Source organism: Bombina bombina, chromosome 8, assembly GCF_027579735.1.
Source record: "Bombina bombina isolate aBomBom1 chromosome 8, aBomBom1.pri, whole genome shotgun sequence".
In the NCBI taxonomy this organism is placed as follows: domain Eukaryota; kingdom Metazoa; phylum Chordata; class Amphibia; order Anura; family Bombinatoridae; genus Bombina; species Bombina bombina.
The window spans coordinates 46157965-46175666 of record NC_069506.1 but is presented as its reverse complement, the minus strand read 5'-3'; the positions used below and the strand labels follow the sequence as shown (position 1 = coordinate 46175666).

The 17702-nt window shown below is 41.7% G+C and overlaps 1 protein-coding gene across 1 annotated transcript in view; it reads left to right on the top strand.

Annotated features, from left to right (window-relative positions):
* The window catches only part of RER1 (retention in endoplasmic reticulum sorting receptor 1), a 63653-nt gene extending 51304 nt beyond the window's left edge, over window positions 1-12349 (top strand). The window contains exons 6-7 of the mRNA XM_053690351.1: window positions 3298-3433; window positions 11407-12349. Of these exons, the coding sequence (XP_053546326.1) occupies window positions 3298-3433; window positions 11407-11496 (226 nt within the window). The 3' untranslated portion in view covers window positions 11497-12349. The remainder of the gene's footprint in view (window positions 1-3297; window positions 3434-11406) is intronic.
* The last annotated feature ends 5353 nt before the right edge of the window (window positions 12350-17702 follow it).

Genomic DNA, 17702 nt, shown 5'->3' with positions numbered 1-17702 from the left:
ACCGATTCACAAAGATCATTACCGGTATCTAAGGTTTGCCTTTCTAGACAAGCATTACCAATTTGTAGCTCTTCCATTCGGATTGGCTACGGCTCCAAGAATCTTCACAAAGGTTCTGGGTACTCTTCTAGCGGTTCTAAGACCGCGAGGAATTTCGGTAGCTCCATACCTGGACGACATTCTGATACAAGCTCCAAGCTTTCAAACTGCCAAGTCTCATACAGAGTTAGTACTGGCATTTCTAAGGTCGCATGGATGGAAGGTGAACGAAAAGAAGAGCTCTCTCTTTCCACTCACAAGAGTTCCTTTCTTGGGGACTCTGATAGATTCTGTAGAAATGAAGATTTACCTGACAGAAGACAGGTTAACAAAGCTTCAAAATGCATGCCGTGTCCTTCATTCCATTCAACACCCGTCAGTAGCTCAATGCATGGAGGTGATCGGCTTAATGGTAGCGGCAATGGACATAGTACCTTTTGCTCGCCTACATCTCAGACCTCTGCAATTGTGCATGCTAAGTCAGTGGAATGGGGATTACTCAGATTTGTCCCCTACTCTGAACCTGGATCAAGAGACCAGAAATTCTCTTCTATGGTGGCTTTCTCGGCCACATCTGTCCAGGGGGATGCCATTCAGCAGGCCAGACTGGACAATTGTAACAACAGACGCCAGCCTACTAGGTTGGGGCGCTGTCTGGAATTCTCTGAAGACTCAGGGATTATGGAATCAGGAGGAGAGCCTCCTTCCAATAAACATTCTGGAATTGAGAGCAGTTCTCAATGCCCTTCTGGCTTGGCCCCAGTTATCAACTCGGGGGTTCATCAGGTTTCAGTCGGACAACATCACGACTGTGGCTTACATCAACCATCAGGGAGGGACAAGAAGCTCCCTAGCAATGATGGAAGTATCAAAGATAATTCGCTGGGCAGAGTCTCACTCGTGCCACCTGTCAGCAATCCACATCCCGGGAGTGGAGAACTGGGAGGCGGATTTCTTGAGTCGTCAGACTTTTCATCCGGGAGAGTGGGAACTTCATCCGGAGGTCTTTGCCCAAATACTTCGACGTTGGGGCAAACCACAAATAGATCTCATGGCGTCTCGTCAGAACGCCAAACTTCCTCGCTACGGGTCCAGATCCAGGGATCCGGAAGCAGTTATGATAGATGCCTTGACAGCACCATGGACCTTCAGGATGGCTTATGTGTTTCCACCCTTCCCGATGCTTCCTCGATTGATTGCCAGAATCAAACAGGAGAGAGCATCAGTGATTCTAATAGCACCTGCATGGCCACGCAGGACTTGGTATGCAGATCTAGTGGACATGTCATCCTGTCCGCCTTGGTCTCTACCTCTAAGACAGGACCTTCTGATTCAGGGTCCATTCAAATATCAAAACCTAACTTCTCTGAAGCTGACTGCTTGGAAATTGAACGCTTGATCTTATCAAAGCGTGGTTTTTCTGAATCAGTTATTGATACCTTAATACAGGCTAGGAAGCCTGTTACTAGAAGGATTTACCATAAAATATGGCGTAAATACTTATACTGGTGCGAATCCAAAGGTTACTCTTGGAGTAAGGTTAGGATTCCTAGGATATTGTCTTTTCTACAAGAAGGTTTAGATAAGGGTTTATCGGCTAGTTCTTTAAAGGGACAGATCTCAGCTCTGTCCATTTTGTTGCACAAGCGTCTGTCAGAAAATCCAGACGTCCAGGCTTTTTGTCAAGCTTTAGCTAGGATCAAGCCTGTGTTTAAAACTGTTGCTCCACCATGGAGTTTAAACCTGGTTCTTAACGTTTTACAAGGAGTTCCGTTTGAACCCCTTCATTCCATTGACATTAAACTGTTATCTTGGAAAGTTCTATTTTTAATGGCTATTTCTTCGGCTCGGAGAGTCTCGGAGTTATCAGCTCTACATTGTGATTCTCCTTATTTGATTTTTCATTCGGATAAGGTAGTTCTGCGTACAAAACCTGGGTTCTTACCTAAGGTAGTCACTAACAGGAATATCAATCAAGAGATCGTTGTTCCTTCCTTGTGTCCGAATCCTTCTTCAAAGAAGGAACGTCTTCTGCACAATCTGGATGTAGTTCGTGCCCTCAAGTTCTATTTGCAGGCAACTAAGGAATTTCGACAAACGTCTTCCCTGTTTGTCGTGTACTCTGGGCAGAGGAGAGGTCAAAAGGCTTCGGCTACTTCTCTCTCCTTCTGGCTTCGTAGTATAATTCGTTTAGCCTATGAGACTGCTGGACAGCAGCCTCCTGAAAGAATTACAGCTCATTCTACTAGAGCTGTGGCTTCCACTTGGGCCTTTAAGAATGAGGCCTCTGTTGAACAGATTTGCAAGGCTGCAACTTGGTCTTCGCTCCATACTTTTTCCAAATTTTACAAATTTGACACTTTTGCTTCTTTGGAGGCTATTTTTGGGAGAAAGGTTCTTCAGGCAGTGGTTCCTTCTGTATAATGAGCCTGCCTAGCCCTCCCGTCATCCGTGTACTTTTGCTTTGGTATTGGTATCCCAGAAGTAATGATGACCCGTGGACTGATCACACATAACAGAAGAAAACATAATTTATGCTTACCTGATAAATTCCTTTCTTCTGTTGTGTGATCAGTCCACGGCCCGCCCTGTTTTTTTAAGGCAGGCAAATATTTTCTAAATTATACTACAGTCACCTCTTCACCCTTGGTTTCTCCTTTCTCGTTGGTCCTTGGTCGAATGACTGGGAGTGACGTAGAGGGGAGGAGCTATATGCAGCTCTGCTGGGTGAATCCTCTTGCATTTCCTGTTGGGGAGGAGTTATATCCCAGAAGTAATGATGACCCGTGGACTGATCACACAACAGAAGAAAGGAATTTATCAGGTAAGCATAAATTATGTTTTTTTTTTACCTGCAGCTGGGCAGCAGCTGAGTATAACTTTTTACACAGCACTTACTCTGCTGAGCTGAGGAGATTGTGAGGTAAAATATCTTCCTTTTTTACATAGAGATGCTCAGGTGATATTTTCCTGTCAGCTTTTTACAGTTATACTGCATCAGTTTCAAGTGATTTAGCATATGAGTATTATGTCCCTTTTAAGCAAGTGCAGCTATTAGTTATTATCAATATTAAAGGTAATATCCATACTACAATGAAAGTGGGTATTTATATACAGCTTTGCATTTAAGGTTTGCAGAAATTATAGTGATGTTTTTTTTTTCTGTTTTTATATGTATTCTTTTTACAAAATGTTTTTTATGAAGAATAATATTTTATCTTTGGATCACAGAAGTAAGTTAATGTTTTTGCTTCCTAGGCATTCTGCAACGAAAGGAATCATTGTTGCAATGGTATGCACGTTCTTTGAAGCTTTTAATGTTCCTGTTTTTTGGCCCATACTTGTCATGTATTTTATCATGCTTTTCTGCATCACTATGAAGAGACAAATAAAGGTAAGTCAACATGATAAACCTCTTAAAGAGACAGGAAACCAATATGTTTTCTTTCATGTTTAAGACAGATTGCACAATTGATCAAAACTTTCCAATTTTACTTCTGTTTTCAAAATTTATTTTGTTCTCTTGGTATCCTTGGTTAAAAACAAAACGGGTAGGTTGGCTCAAGAGTCTGTATGTGTCTAAAGTACTATATGGCAGCAGTTGTACAAAAATGGTTTTAACAATGTTGTACATTGTACACATGCTACTGCTATATAGTGCTCAAAAACACACTACCTACCTAGATATACTATTTAACAAAAGAATACTATGAGACCAGAGTACATTTGGTAATATAAGTAAATTGTAAACTTTTAAAAAATTACACGTGACTCATGAAATATACATTTTCTTGGTTCATGTCCCTTTTAACGATTATGGTGTTTAGAGATAAGTGTCGATCCAATTACAGTTCACAAATATACAAAATGATCGTTACAAAATACAAATATTGATTATAAAATGAAACCTAAATATACAATTTTTTTCAGAAAGGAATTTACATTTTGTGTTTAAAGGGATATTAAACCCAATTGTTTCCTTTCATGATTCAGACAGAGCATGCAATTTTCAGCAACTTTCTTATTAACTCCTATTATCAGTTTTTCTTTGTTTCTTTATTTGAAAAAGCAGAATTCTAAGCTAAGGAGCCAGCCCCATTTTTGGTTCAGAGCCTTGGTTGCACTTGCTGATTGGTTGCTAAATGTACCCACCAATCATCAAGCGCTATCCAGTGTGTTGAACCAAAAATGGGCCGACTGTTTAGCTTAGATTCCTGCTTTTTCAAATAAAGATAGCAAGAGAACAAAGAAAATTGATAATAGGAATAAATTAGAAAGTTGCTTAAAATGTCATGCTCTATCTGAATCACGAAAGAACAAAATAAGGTTAATTATCCCTTTTTAATGTTCCTTTAGATTTGTGCACAGTGTAGCTTGTTCATCTAAATGAGTAAATCAAACAAGCAAATAAACAAACATATAAGGCTTTCAGTGACCAAGTCTTTTTTTTTTTTTTTTAAATGTAATTTGATTAATTGAATTTAAAAAAATTAATTGTTAGAAAAATATAGTTTTTTCTCCAACATAGGTGTGTCCGGTCCACGGCGTCATCCTTACTTGTGGGATATTCTCTTCCCCAACAGGAAATGGCAAAGAGCCCAGCAAAGCTGGTCACATGATCCCTCCTAGGCTCCGCCTACCCCAGTCATTCTCTTTGCCGTTGTACAGGCAACATCTCCACGGAGATGGCTTAGAGTTTTTTAGTGTTTAACTGTAGTTTTTATTATTCAATCAAGAGTTTGTTATTTTAAAATAGTGCTGGTATGTACTATTTACTCAGAAACAGAAAAGAGATGAAGATTTCTGTTTGTATGAGGAAAATGATTTTAGCACCGTAACTAAAATCCATGGCTGTTCCACACAGGACTGTTGAGAGCAAGTAACTTCAGTTGGGGGAACAGTGTGCAGTCTCTTACTGCTTGAGGTATGACACATTCTAACAAGACGATGTAATGCTGGAAGCTGTCATTTTTCCCTATGGGATCCGGTAAGCCATGTTTATTTCGATGGTAAATAAGGGCTTCATAAGGGCTTATTAAGGATTGTAGACTTTTCTGGGCTAAATCGATTCATTTTTAAAACATATTTAGCCTTGAGGAATCATTTTATTTGGGTATATTGATATTATAATATCGGCAGGCACTGTATTAGACACCTTATTTCTCTGGGGCTTCCCAAAGCATAAGCAGAGCCTCATTTTCGCGCCGGTGTGGCGCACTTGTTTTTGAGAGGCATGGCATGCAGTCGCATGTGAGAGGAGCTCTGATACTTAGAAAAGGCTTTCTGAAGGCGTCATTTGGTATCGTATTCCCCTTTGGGTTTGGTTGGGTCTCAGCAAAGCAGATACCAGGGACTGTAAAGGGGTTAAAGTGTTAAAACGGCTCCGGTTCCGTTATTTTAAGGGTTAAAGCTTCCAAATTTGGTGTGCAATACTTTTAAGGCTTTAAGACACTGTGGTGAAAATTTGGTGAATTTTGTACAATTCCTTCATGTTTTTTCGCAATTGCAGTAATAAAGTGTGTTCAGTTTAAAATTTAAAGTGACAGTAACGGTTTTATTTTAAAACGTTTTTTGTACTTTATTATCAAGTTTATGCCTGTTTAACATGTCTGAACTACCAGATAGACTGTGTTCTGAATGTGGGGAAGCCAGAATTCCTGTTCATTTAAATAAATGTGATTTATGTGATAATGACAATGATGCCCAAGATGATTCCTCAAGTGAGGGGAGTAAGCATGGTACTGCATCATTCCCTCCTTCGTCTACACGAGTCTTGCCCACTCAGGAGGCCCCTAGTACATCTAGCGCGCCAATACTCCTTACTATGCAACAATTAACGGCTGTAATGGATAATTCTGTCAAAAACATTTTAGCCAAAATGAACCCTTGTCAGCGTAAGCGTGGCTGCTCTGTTTTAGTTACTGAAGAGCATGACAACGCTGATATTAATATCTCTGAAGGGCCCCTAACCCAATCTGAGGGGGCCAGGGAGGTTTTGTCTGAGGGAGAAATTACTGATTCAGGGAACATTTCTCAACAGGCTGAACCTGATGTAATTGCATTTAAATTTAAGTTGGAACATCTCCGCATTCTGCTTAAGGAGGTATTATCCACTCTGGATGATTGTGAAAAGTTGGTCATCCCAGAGAAACTATGTAAAATGGACAAGTTCCTAGAGGTGCCGGAGCTCCCAGAAGCTTTTCCTATACCCAAGCGGGTGGCGGACATTGTTAATAAAGAATGGGAAAGGCCCGGTATTCCTTTCGTCCCTCCCCCCATATTTAAAAAATTGTTTCCTATGGTCGACCCCAGAAAGGACTTATGGCAGACAGTCCCCAAGGTCGAGGGAGCGGTTTCTACTTTAAACAAACGCACCACTATACCCATAGAGGATAGTTGTGCTTTCAAAGATCCTATGGATAAAAAATTAGAAGGTTTGCTTAAAAAGATGTTTGTTCAGCAGGGTTACCTTCTACAACCAATTTCATGCATTGTCCCTGTCACTACAGCCGCATGTTTCTGGTTTGATGAGCTGATAAAGGCGCTCGATAGTGATTCTCCTCCTTATGAGGAGATTATGGACAGAATCAATGCTCTCAAATTGGCTAATTCTTTCACCCTAGACGCCACTTTGCAATTGGCTAGGTTAGCGGCTAAGAATTCTGGGTTTGCTATTGTGGCGCGCAGAGCGCTTTGGTTGAAATCTTGGTCGGCTGATGCGTCTTCCAAGAACAAGCTACTAAACATTCCTTTCAAGGGGAAAACGCTGTTTGGCCCTGACTTGAAAGAGATTATCTCGGATATCACTGGGGGTAAGGGCCACGCCCTTCCTCAGGATCGGCCTTTCAAGGCGAAAAATAGACCTAATTTTCGTCCCTTTCGTAAAAACGGACCAGCCCAAAGTGCTACGTCCTCTAAGCAAGAGGGTAATACTTCTCAAGCCAAGCCAGCTTGGAGACCAATGCAAGGCTGGAACAAGGGAAAACAGGCCAAGAAGCCTGCCACTGCTACCAAGACAGCATGAAATATTGGCCCCCGATCCGGGACCGGATCTGGTGGGGGGCAGACTCTCTCTCTTCGCTCAGGCTTGGGCAAGAGATGTTCTGGATCCTTGGGCGCTAGAAATAGTCTCCCAGGGTTATCTCCTGGAATTCAAGGGACTTCCCCCAAGGGGGAGGTTCCACAGGTCTCAGTTGTCTTCAGACCACATAAAAAGACAGGCGTTCTTACATTGTGTAGAAGACCTGTTAAAAATGGGAGTGATTCATCCTGTTCCAATAAGAGAACAAGGGATGGGGTTCTACTCCAATCTGTTCATAGTTCCCAAAAAAGAGGGAACGTTCAGACCAATCTTAGATCTCAAGATCTTAAACAAGTTTCTCAGGGTTCCATCTTTCAAGATGGAAACCATTCGAACTATTCTTCCTTCCATCCAGGAGGGTCAATTCATGACCACGGTGGATTTAAAGGATGCGTATCTACATATTCCTATCCACAAGGAACATCATCGGTTCCTAAGGTTTGCATTCCTGGACAAACATTACCAGTTCGTGGCGCTTCCTTTCGGATTAGCCACTGCTCCAAGGATTTTCACAAAGGTACTAGGGTCCCTTCTAGCGGTGCTAAGACCAAGGGGCATTGCAGTAGTACCTTACCTGGACGACATTCTGATTCAAGCGTCGTCCCTTCCTCAAGCAAAGGCTCACACGGACATTGTCCTGGCCTTTCTCAGATCTCACGGCTGGAAAGTGAACGTGGAAAAGAGTTCTCTATCCCCGTCAACAAGGGTTCCCTTCTTGGGAACAATTATAGACTCCTTAGAGATGAGGATCTTTCTAACAGAGGCCAGAAAAACAAAACTTCTAGACTCTTGTCGGATACTTCATTCCGTTCCTCTTCCTTCCATAGCTCAGTGCATGGAAGTGATCGGGTTGATGGTAGCGGCGATGGACATAGTTCCTTTTGCGCGCATTCATCTAAGACCTTTACAACTGTGCATGCTCAGTCAGTGGAATGGGGACTATACAGACTTGTCTCCGAAGATACAAGTAAATCAGAGGACCAGAGACTCACTCCGTTGGTGGCTGTCCCTGGACAATCTGTCTCAAGGGATGACGTTCCGCAGACCAGAGTGGGTCATTGTCACGACCGACGCCAGTCTGATGGGCTGGGGCGCGGTCTGGGGATCCCTGAAAGCTCAGGGTCTTTGGTCTCGGGAAGAATCTCTTCTACCGATAAATATTCTGGAACTGAGAGCGATATTCAATGCTCTCAAGGCCTGGCCTCGGCTAGCGAGGACCAAGTTCATACGGTTTCAATCAGACAACATGACAACTGTTGCGTACATCAACCATCAGGGGGGAACAAGGAGTTCCCTAGCGATGGAAGAAGTGACCAAAATCATTCTGTGGGCGGAGTCTCACTCCTGCCACCTGTCTGCTATCCACATCCCAGGAGTGGAAAATTGGGAAGCGGATTTTCTGAGTCGTCAGACATTGCATCCGGGGGAGTGGGAACTCCATCCGGAAATCTTTGCCCAAGTCACTCACCTGTGGGGCATTCCAGACATGGATCTGATGGCTTCTCGTCAGAACTTCAAAGTTCCTTGCTACGGGGCCAGATCCAGGGATCCCAAGGCGGCTCTAGTGGATGCACTAGTAGCACCTTGGACCTTCAAACTAGCTTATGTGTTCCCGCCATTTCCTCTCATCCCCAGGCTGGTAGCCAGGATCAATCAGGAGAGGGCGTCGGTGATCTTGATAGCTCCTGCGTGGCCACGCAGGACTTGGTATGCAGATCTGGTGAATATGTCATCGGCTCCACCTTGGAAGCTACCTTTGAGACGAGACCTTCTTGTTCAGGGTCCGTTCGAACATCCGAATCTGGTTTCACTCCAGCTGACTGCTTGGAGATTGAACGCTTGATTTTATCGAAGCGAGGATTCTCAGATTCTGTTATCAATACTCTTGTTCAGGCCAGAAAGCCTGTAACTAGGAAGATTTACCACAAAATTTGGAAAAAATATATCTGTTGGTGTGAATCTAAAGGATTCCCTTGGGACAAGGTTAAGATTCCTAGGATTCTATCCTTCCTTCAAGAAGGATTGGAAAAAGGATTATCTGCAAGTTCCCTGAAGGGACAGATTTCTGCCTTGTCGGTATTACTTCACAAAAAGCTGGCAGCGGTGCCAGATGTTCAAGCCTTTGTTCAGGCTCTGGTTAGAATCAAGCCTGTTTACAAACCTTTGACTCCTCCTTGGAGTCTCAATTTAGTTCTTTCAGTTCTTCAGGGGGTTCCGTTTGAACCCTTACATTCCGTTGATATTAAGTTATTATCTTGGAAAGTTTTGTTTTTAGTTGCGATTTCTTCTGCTAGAAGAGTCTCTGAACTATCTGCTCTGCAGTGTTCTCCTCCTTATCTGGTGTTCCATGCAGATAAGGTGGTTTTACGTACTAAACCTGGTTTTCTTCCAAAAGTTGTTTCTAACAAAAACATTAACCAGGAGATTATCGTACCTTCTCTGTGTCCGAAACCAGTTTCAAAGAAGGAACGTTTGTTGCACAATTTGGATGTTGTTCGCGCTCTAAAATTCTATTTAGATGCTACAAAGGATTTTAGACAAACATCTTCCTTGTTTGTTGTTTATTCAGGTAAAAGGAGAGGTCAAAAAGCAACTTCTACCTCTCTCTCTTTTTGGATTAAAAGCATCATCAGATTGGCTTACGAGACTGCCGGACGGCAGCCTCCCGAAAGAATCACAGCTCATTCCACTAGGGCTGTGGCTTCCACATGGGCCTTCAAGAACGAGGCTTCTGTTGATCAGATATGTAGGGCAGCGACTTGGTCTTCACTGCACACTTTTACCAAATTTTACAAGTTTGATACTTTTGCTTCTTCTGAGGCTATTTTTGGGAGAAAGGTTTTGCAAGCCGTGGTGCCTTCCATTTAGGTGACCTGATTTGCTCCCTCCCTTCATCCGTGTCCTAAAGCTTTGGTATTGGTTCCCACAAGTAAGGATGACGCCGTGGACCGGACACACCTATGTTGGAGAAAACAGAATTTATGTTTACCTGATAAATTTCTTTCTCCAACGGTGTGTCCGGTCCACGGCCCGCCCTGGTTTTTTAATCAGGTCTGATAATTTATTTTCTTTATCTACAGTCACCACGGTACCATATGGTTTCTCCTATGCAAATATTCCTCCTTAACGTCGGTCGAATGACTGGGGTAGGCGGAGCCTAGGAGGGATCATGTGACCAGCTTTGCTGGGCTCTTTGCCATTTCCTGTTGGGGAAGAGAATATCCCACAAGTAAGGATGACGCCGTGGACCGGACACACCGTTGGAGAAAGAAATTTATCAGGTAAACATAAATTCTGTTTTTTTTATTGTAAGAAACCTGTATGGTTGTTGTTTACTCTTACGTGCACTGGGTTTAAAACGAGCATAGGAAATTGCTGCAGTCTTTGACACATACAACTTAAAGAGATATTAAACAGTTTGATTCTGTCTTATAAATAGTACAGCAGCTTTACATTATTATTTTTTCTTTTTCATGTAATTTGACTCTTAAACCTGTTGTGTTTCTAAATTCCACTGAGTTTCTATAAACAAATGGGCTCAGCCTTGTTGGAACTTAAAGGAACATGAAACCCACATTTTTTCTTTCATGATTTAGAAAGAGAATTCATTTTTAAACATCTTTCTAATTTACTTCTATTATCTAATTTGTTTTATTCTCTTGATATTCTGTGCTGAAAAGCATATATAGATATGCTCAGTAGCTGCTGATTGGTTGCTGCACATAGAAGCCTCATGTGATTGGCTCACCCATGTGCATTGCTTTTTCTTCAAATAAGGATATCTAAAAAATGAAGCAAAATAAATAATAGAAGTAAATTGTAATGTTGTTTAAATTTGTATGTTCTATCTGAATCATGAAAGAAAGATTTTGGGTTTAGTGGCCCTTTAAGTTTTCTCTTTTACCCTCTCTCTTGTTGAGATTAGAGAAATAAAACAGGCAGAAAAAAGAGGCTCTGCAAATCAAAGCTGTCTGGATCATAGAACTGTTTAAGTAATTTGCTATCAGGCTTTCCACACGGCCTTGTTTGCACAGTTTCTCTTATTGTCTGATTTTAATATCTATCCCTAATTGTCCTCAACAGAAGAGAGGGGCAAATAGAAAACGTGATGGCACCCATTACTTTATAGGAACTAAACCTTTACACTTATATTTTTAATATTTAAACAACTAATATCATTGTAAAACATACATCTAAATAATACTCTAAGGATAAGCTTTGCTTTGAATACATCTTTATGTCTAGTGTTTTATATTCCTTTAATTTATATTATTTTTCTCTTCCAGCATATGGTAAAGTACAGATATATACCCTTCACACACGGCAAAAGGAAGTATAAAGGAAAAGAAGAAACCGGAAAGCCTTTCTCCAGCTAAAAGAACCTATGCCGCCCCATTTTTGTTGATTTTCTTATGTAAAAATTAAAGAAACAAAAGAAAAAAAAAAAAGTTATTTTGAGCCCGTGTAACAATACCTTTTTATCCACATCCATACAGGCAAAGGTGATTTTAAAAGCTGAAAGTGCAGTTTTCTATTTTATTTCCTCACTTACAGTCCGAATGACCACGATAAAATTGTTTCATATTTCTGCCACATTTTTATTTTACTTATTATTATTATATATTTTTTTTTTTTACTTGAATGCACTGTATTCATGTGGTTACATTTTCCCAATGGTCCAAGTCGCAGAAAAAAAAAAAATGATTTGCTGGTAACCAGATTTCATTCATTTCTTTCCATTGTAGCTACATGAAAATTTCCTTAGATTGTTAATGATAAATTGACCTTTATTAAACTGGTATATTTGTTCATTTGTTACCTTATACAGTTTCTCAAGCAAAAACGGAGCATTTTCTCCAAAAATGTTATGAATTATATTGTAAAATACTTTCTTGACACATCATAGAAAAAAAAAAAAAAAGTGAATTATTTGCTGCACTTTCTACAGTGTGATGCGTTTTATGTTTCATCTAAATTAACACATCTATTTTGGTTAATAAACTGTTAATCCTCAAGCATGCTATCACACTTTATAAACTCAAAATAAAATGAATAAAGTAGATTATAATGATAATATTAGTATAAAAGTTGTTACAAATACCTTACGGCAGCTTCTGGGCTTTTGATCGGGTGATTCATTTATGTTCAATATTAATTTATTATAACACACAGATTTTATTATATTGAAATAAATTTTGGTTTTGTGAATCATATAGTTGAGATTTAAAAGGAATGGTTATGTAAATTTTTTCTTTATTATGTGAATTTGGGAGAACTATAGTTGAATCAAATTACTTTAAGGAGTAAAATTTGGTCCTATGCGATTTGCTATGTAGAATGATTCTTTTTAACATAAAAATTAAAACGAGAAATGCAGCTTAAAGGGACATGAAACCCAAACTTTTTCTTTCATGATTCAGATAGATAATTATATACAATTCCAATTTACTTCTATTATCTAATTTGCTCCCTTTTGTTATCCTTTGCTGAAAGGTTTATCTAGGCATGCTCAGGAGCAGCAAATAACCTAGGTTCTAGCTATATATAAGGATTGCCATTGGCTCACCCATGTGTTTAGTTAGAGACCAGTAGTGCATTGCTGCTCCTCTAACAAAGAGAATAAAACAAATTAGATAATATAAGTAAATTAGAAAGTTGTTTAAAATTGTATTTCTCCAACATAGGTGTGTCCGGTCCACGGCGTCATCCTTACTTGTGGGATATTCTCTTCCCAAACAGGAAATGGCAAAGAGCCCAGCAAAGCTGGTCACATGATCCCTCCTAGGCTCCGCCTACCCCAGTCATTCTCTTTGCCGTTGTACAGGCAACATCTCCACGGAGATGGCTTAGAGTTTTTTAGTGTTTAACTGTAGTTTTTATTATTCAATCAAGAGTTTGTTATTTTGAAATAGTGCTGGTATGTACTATTTACTCAGAAACAGAAAAGAGATGAAGATTTCTGTTTGTATGAGGAAAATGATTTTAGCAACCGTCACTAAAATCCATGGCTGTTCCACACAGGACTGTTGAGAGGAATTAACTTCAGTTGGGGGAACAGTGAGCAGTCTTTTGCTGCTTGAGGTATGACACATTCTAACAAGACGATGTAATGCTGGAAGCTGTCATTTTCCCTATGGGATCCGGTAAGCCATGTTTATTACGATCGTAAATAAGGGCTTCACAAGGGCTTATTAAGACTGTAGACTTTTTCTGGGCTAAATCGATTCATTATTAACACATATTTAGCCTTGAGGAATCATTTTATCTGGGTATTTTGATATAATAATATCGGCAGGCACTGTTTTAGACACCTTATTCTTTAGGGGCTTTCCCAAATCATAGGCAGAGCCTCATTTTCGCGCCGGTGTTGCGCACTTGTTTTTGAGAGGCATGGCATGCAGTCGCATGTGAGAGGAGCTCTGATACTTAGAAAAGACTTTCTGAAGGCGTCATTTGGTATCGTATTCCCCTTTGGGCTTGGTTGGGTCTCAGCAAAGCAGATACCAGGGACTGTAAAGGGGTTAAAGTTCAAAACGGCTCCGGTTCCGTTATTTTAAGGGTTAAAGCTTCCAAATTTGGTGTGCAATACTTTTAAGGCTTTAAGACACTGTGGTGAAAATTTGGTGAATTTTGAACAATTCCTTCATGTTTTTTCGCAATTGCAGTAATAAAGTGTGTTCAGTTTAAAATTTAAAGTGACAGTAACGGTTTTATTTTAAAACGTTTTTTGTACTTTGTTATCAAGTTTATGCCTGTTTAACATGTCTGAACTACCAGATAGACTGTGTTCTGAATGTGGGGAAGCCAGAATTCCTATTCATTTAAATAAATGTGATTTATGTGACAATGACAATGATGCCCAAGATGATTCCTCAAGTGAGGGGAGTAAGCATGGTACTGCATCATTCCCTCCTTCGTCTACACGAGTCTTGCCCACTCAGGAGGCCCCTAGTACATCTAGCGCGCCAATACTCCTTACTATGCAACAATTAACGGCTGTAATGGATAATTCTGTCAAAAACATTTTAGCCAAAATGAACACTTATCAGCGTAAGCGCGACTGCTCTGTTTTAGATACTGAAGAGCATGACGACGCTGATAATAATGTTTCTGAAGGGCCCCTAACCCAGTCTGATGGGGCCAGGGAGGTTTTGTCTGAGGGAGAAATTACTGATTCAGGGAACATTTCTCAACAAGCTGAACCTGATGTGATTACGTTTAAATTTAAGTTGGAACATCTCCGCATTCTGCTTAAGGAGGTATTATCCACTCTGGATGATTGTGACAAGTTGGTCATCCCAGAGAAACTATGTAAAATGGACAAGTTCCTAGAGGTGCCGGGGCTCCCAGAAGCTTTTCCTATACCCAAGCGGGTGGCGGACATTGTTAATAAAGAATGGGAAAGGCCCGGTATTCCTTTCGTCCCTCCCCCCATATTTAAAAAATTGTTTCCTATGGTCGACCCCAGAAAGGACTTATGGCAGACAGTCCCCAAGGTCGAGGGAGCGGTTTCCACTTTAAACAAACGCACCACTATACCCATAGAGGTTAGTTGTGCTTTCAAAGATCCTATGGATAAAAAATTAGAAGGTTTGCTTAAAAAGATGTTTGTTCAGCAGGGTTACCTTCTACAACCAATTTCATGCATTGTCCCTGTCGCTACAGCCGCATGTTTCTTTTTCGATGAGCTGATAAAGGCGGTCGATAGTGATTCTCCTCCTTATGAGGAGATTATGAACAAAATCAATGCTCTCAAATTGGCTAATTCTTTCACCCTAGACGCCACTTTGCAATTGGCTAGGTTAGCGGCTAAGAATTCTGGGTTTGCTATTGTGGCGCGCAGAGCGCTTTGGTTGAAATCTTGGTCGGCTGATGCGTCTTCCAAGAACAAGCTACTTAACATTCCTTTCAAGGGGAAAACGCTGTTTGGCCCTGACTTGAAAGAGATTATCTCTGATATCACTGGGGGTAAGGGCCACGCCCTTCCTCAGGATCGGCCTTTCAAGGCAAAAAATAAACCTAATTTTCGTCCCTTTCGTAGAAACGGACCAGCCCAAAGTGCTACGTCCTCTAAGCAAGAGGGTAATACTTCTCAAGCCAAGCCAGCTTGGAGACCAATGCAAGGCTGGAACAAGGGAAAGCAGGCCAAGAAACCTGCCACTGCTACCAAGACAGCATGAAATGTTGGCCCCCGATCCGGGACCGGATCTGGTGGGGGGCAGACTCTCTCTCTTCGCTCAGGCTTGGGCAAGAGATGTTCTGGATCCTTGGGCGCTAGAAATAGTCTCCCAAGGTTATCTTCTGGAATTCAAGGGACTTCCCCCAAGGGGGAGGTTCCACAGGTCTCAGTTGTCTTCAGACCACATAAAAAGACAGGCATTCTTACATTGTGTAGAAGACCTGTTAAAGATGGGAGTGATTCATCCTGTTCCTTTAAGAGAACAAGGGATGGGGTTCTACTCCAATCTGTTCATAGTTCCCAAAAAAGAGGGAACGTTCAGACCAATCTTAGATCTCAAGATCTTAAACAAGTTTCTCAAGGTTCCATCGTTCAAGATGGAAACCATTCGAACTATTCTTCCTTCCATCCAGGAAGGTCAATTCATGACCACGGTGGATTTAAAGGATGCGTATCTACATATTCCTATCCACAAGGAACATCATCGGTTCCTAAGGTTCGCATTCCTGGACAAGCATTACCAGTTCGTGGCGCTTCCTTTCGGATTAGCCACTGCTCCAAGGATTTTCACAAAGGTACTAGGGTCCCTTCTAGCTGTGCTAAGACCAAGGGGCATTGCTGTAGTACCTTACTTGGACGACATTCTGATTCAAGCGTCGTCCCTTCCTCAAGCAAAGGCTCACACGGACATTGTCCTGGCCTTTCTCAGATCTCACGGATGGAAAGTGAACGTGGAAAAGAGTTCTCTATCTCCGTCAACAAGGGTTCCCTTCTTGGGAACAATAATAGACTCCTTAGAAATGAGGATTTTTCTGACAGAGGCCAGAAAAACAAAACTTCTAGACTCTTGTCGGATACTTCATTCCGTTCCTCTTCCTTCCATAGCTCAGTGCATGGAAGTGATCGGGTTGATGGTAGCGGCAATGGACATAGTTCCTTTTGCGCGCATTCATCTAAGACCATTACAACTGTGCATGCTCAGTCAGTGGAATGGGGACTATACAGACTTGTCTCCGAAGATACAAGTAAATCAGAGGACCAGAGACTCACTCCGTTGGTGGCTGTCCCTGGACAACCTGTCACAAGGGATGACATTCCGCAGACCAGAGTGGGTCATTGTCACGACCGACGCCAGTCTGATGGGCTGGGGCGCGGTCTGGGGATCCCTGAAAGCTCAGGGTCTTTGGTCTCGGGAAGAATCTCTTCTACCGATAAATATTCTGGAACTGAGAGCGATATTCAATGCTCTCAAGGCTTGGCCTCAGCTAGCGAGGGCCAAGTTCATACGGTTTCAATCAGACAACATGACAACTGTTGCGTACATCAACCATCAGGGGGGAACAAGGAGTTCCCTAGCGATGGAAGAAGTGACCAAAATCATTCTATGGGCGGAGTCTCACTCCTGCCACCTGTCTGCTATCCACATCCCAGGAGTGGAAAATTGGGAAGCGGATTTTCTGAGTCGTCAGACATTGCATCCGGGGGAGTGGGAACTCCATCCGGAAATCTTTGCCCAAGTCACTCAGCTGTGGGGCATTCCAGACATGGATCTGATGGCCTCTCGTCAGAACTTCAAAGTTCCTTGCTTCGGGTCCAGATCCAGGGATCCCAAGGCGGCTCTAGTGGATGCACTAGTAGCACCTTGGACCTTCAAACTAGCTTATGTGTTCCCGCCGTTTCCTCTCATCCCCAGGCTGGTAGCCAGGATCAATCAGGAGAGGGCGTCGGTGATCTTGATAGCTCCTGCGTGGCCACGCAGGACTTGGTATGCAGATCTGGTGAATATGTCATCGGCTCCACCTTGGAAGCTACCTTTGAGACGAGACCTTCTTGTTCAGGGTCCGTTCGAACATCCGAATCTGGTTTCACTCCAGCTGACTGCTTGGAGATTGAACGCTTGATCTTATCGAAGCGAGGGTTCTCAGATTCTGTTATCGATACTCTTGTTCAGGCCAGAAAGCCTGTAACTAGAAAGATTTACCACAAAATTTGGAAAAAATATATCTGTTGGGGTGAATCTAAAGGATTCCCTTGGGACAAGGTTAAGATTCCTAAGATTCTATCCTTCCTTCAAGAAGGATTGGAAAAAGGATTATCTGCAAGTTCCCTGAAGGGACAGATTTCTGCCTTGTCTGTGTTACTTCACAAAAAGCTGGCAGCTGTGCCAGATGTTCAAGCCTTTGTTCAGGCTCTGGTTAGAATTAAGCCTGTTTACAAACCTTTGACTCCTCCTTGGAGTCTCAATTTAGTTCTTTCAGTTCTTCAGGGGGTTCCGTTTGAACCCTTACATTCCGTTGATATTAAGTTATTATCTTGGAAAGTTTTGTTTTTAGTTGCAATTTCTTCTGCTAGAAGAGTTTCAGAATTATCTGCTCTGCAGTGTTCTCCTCCTTATCTGGTGTT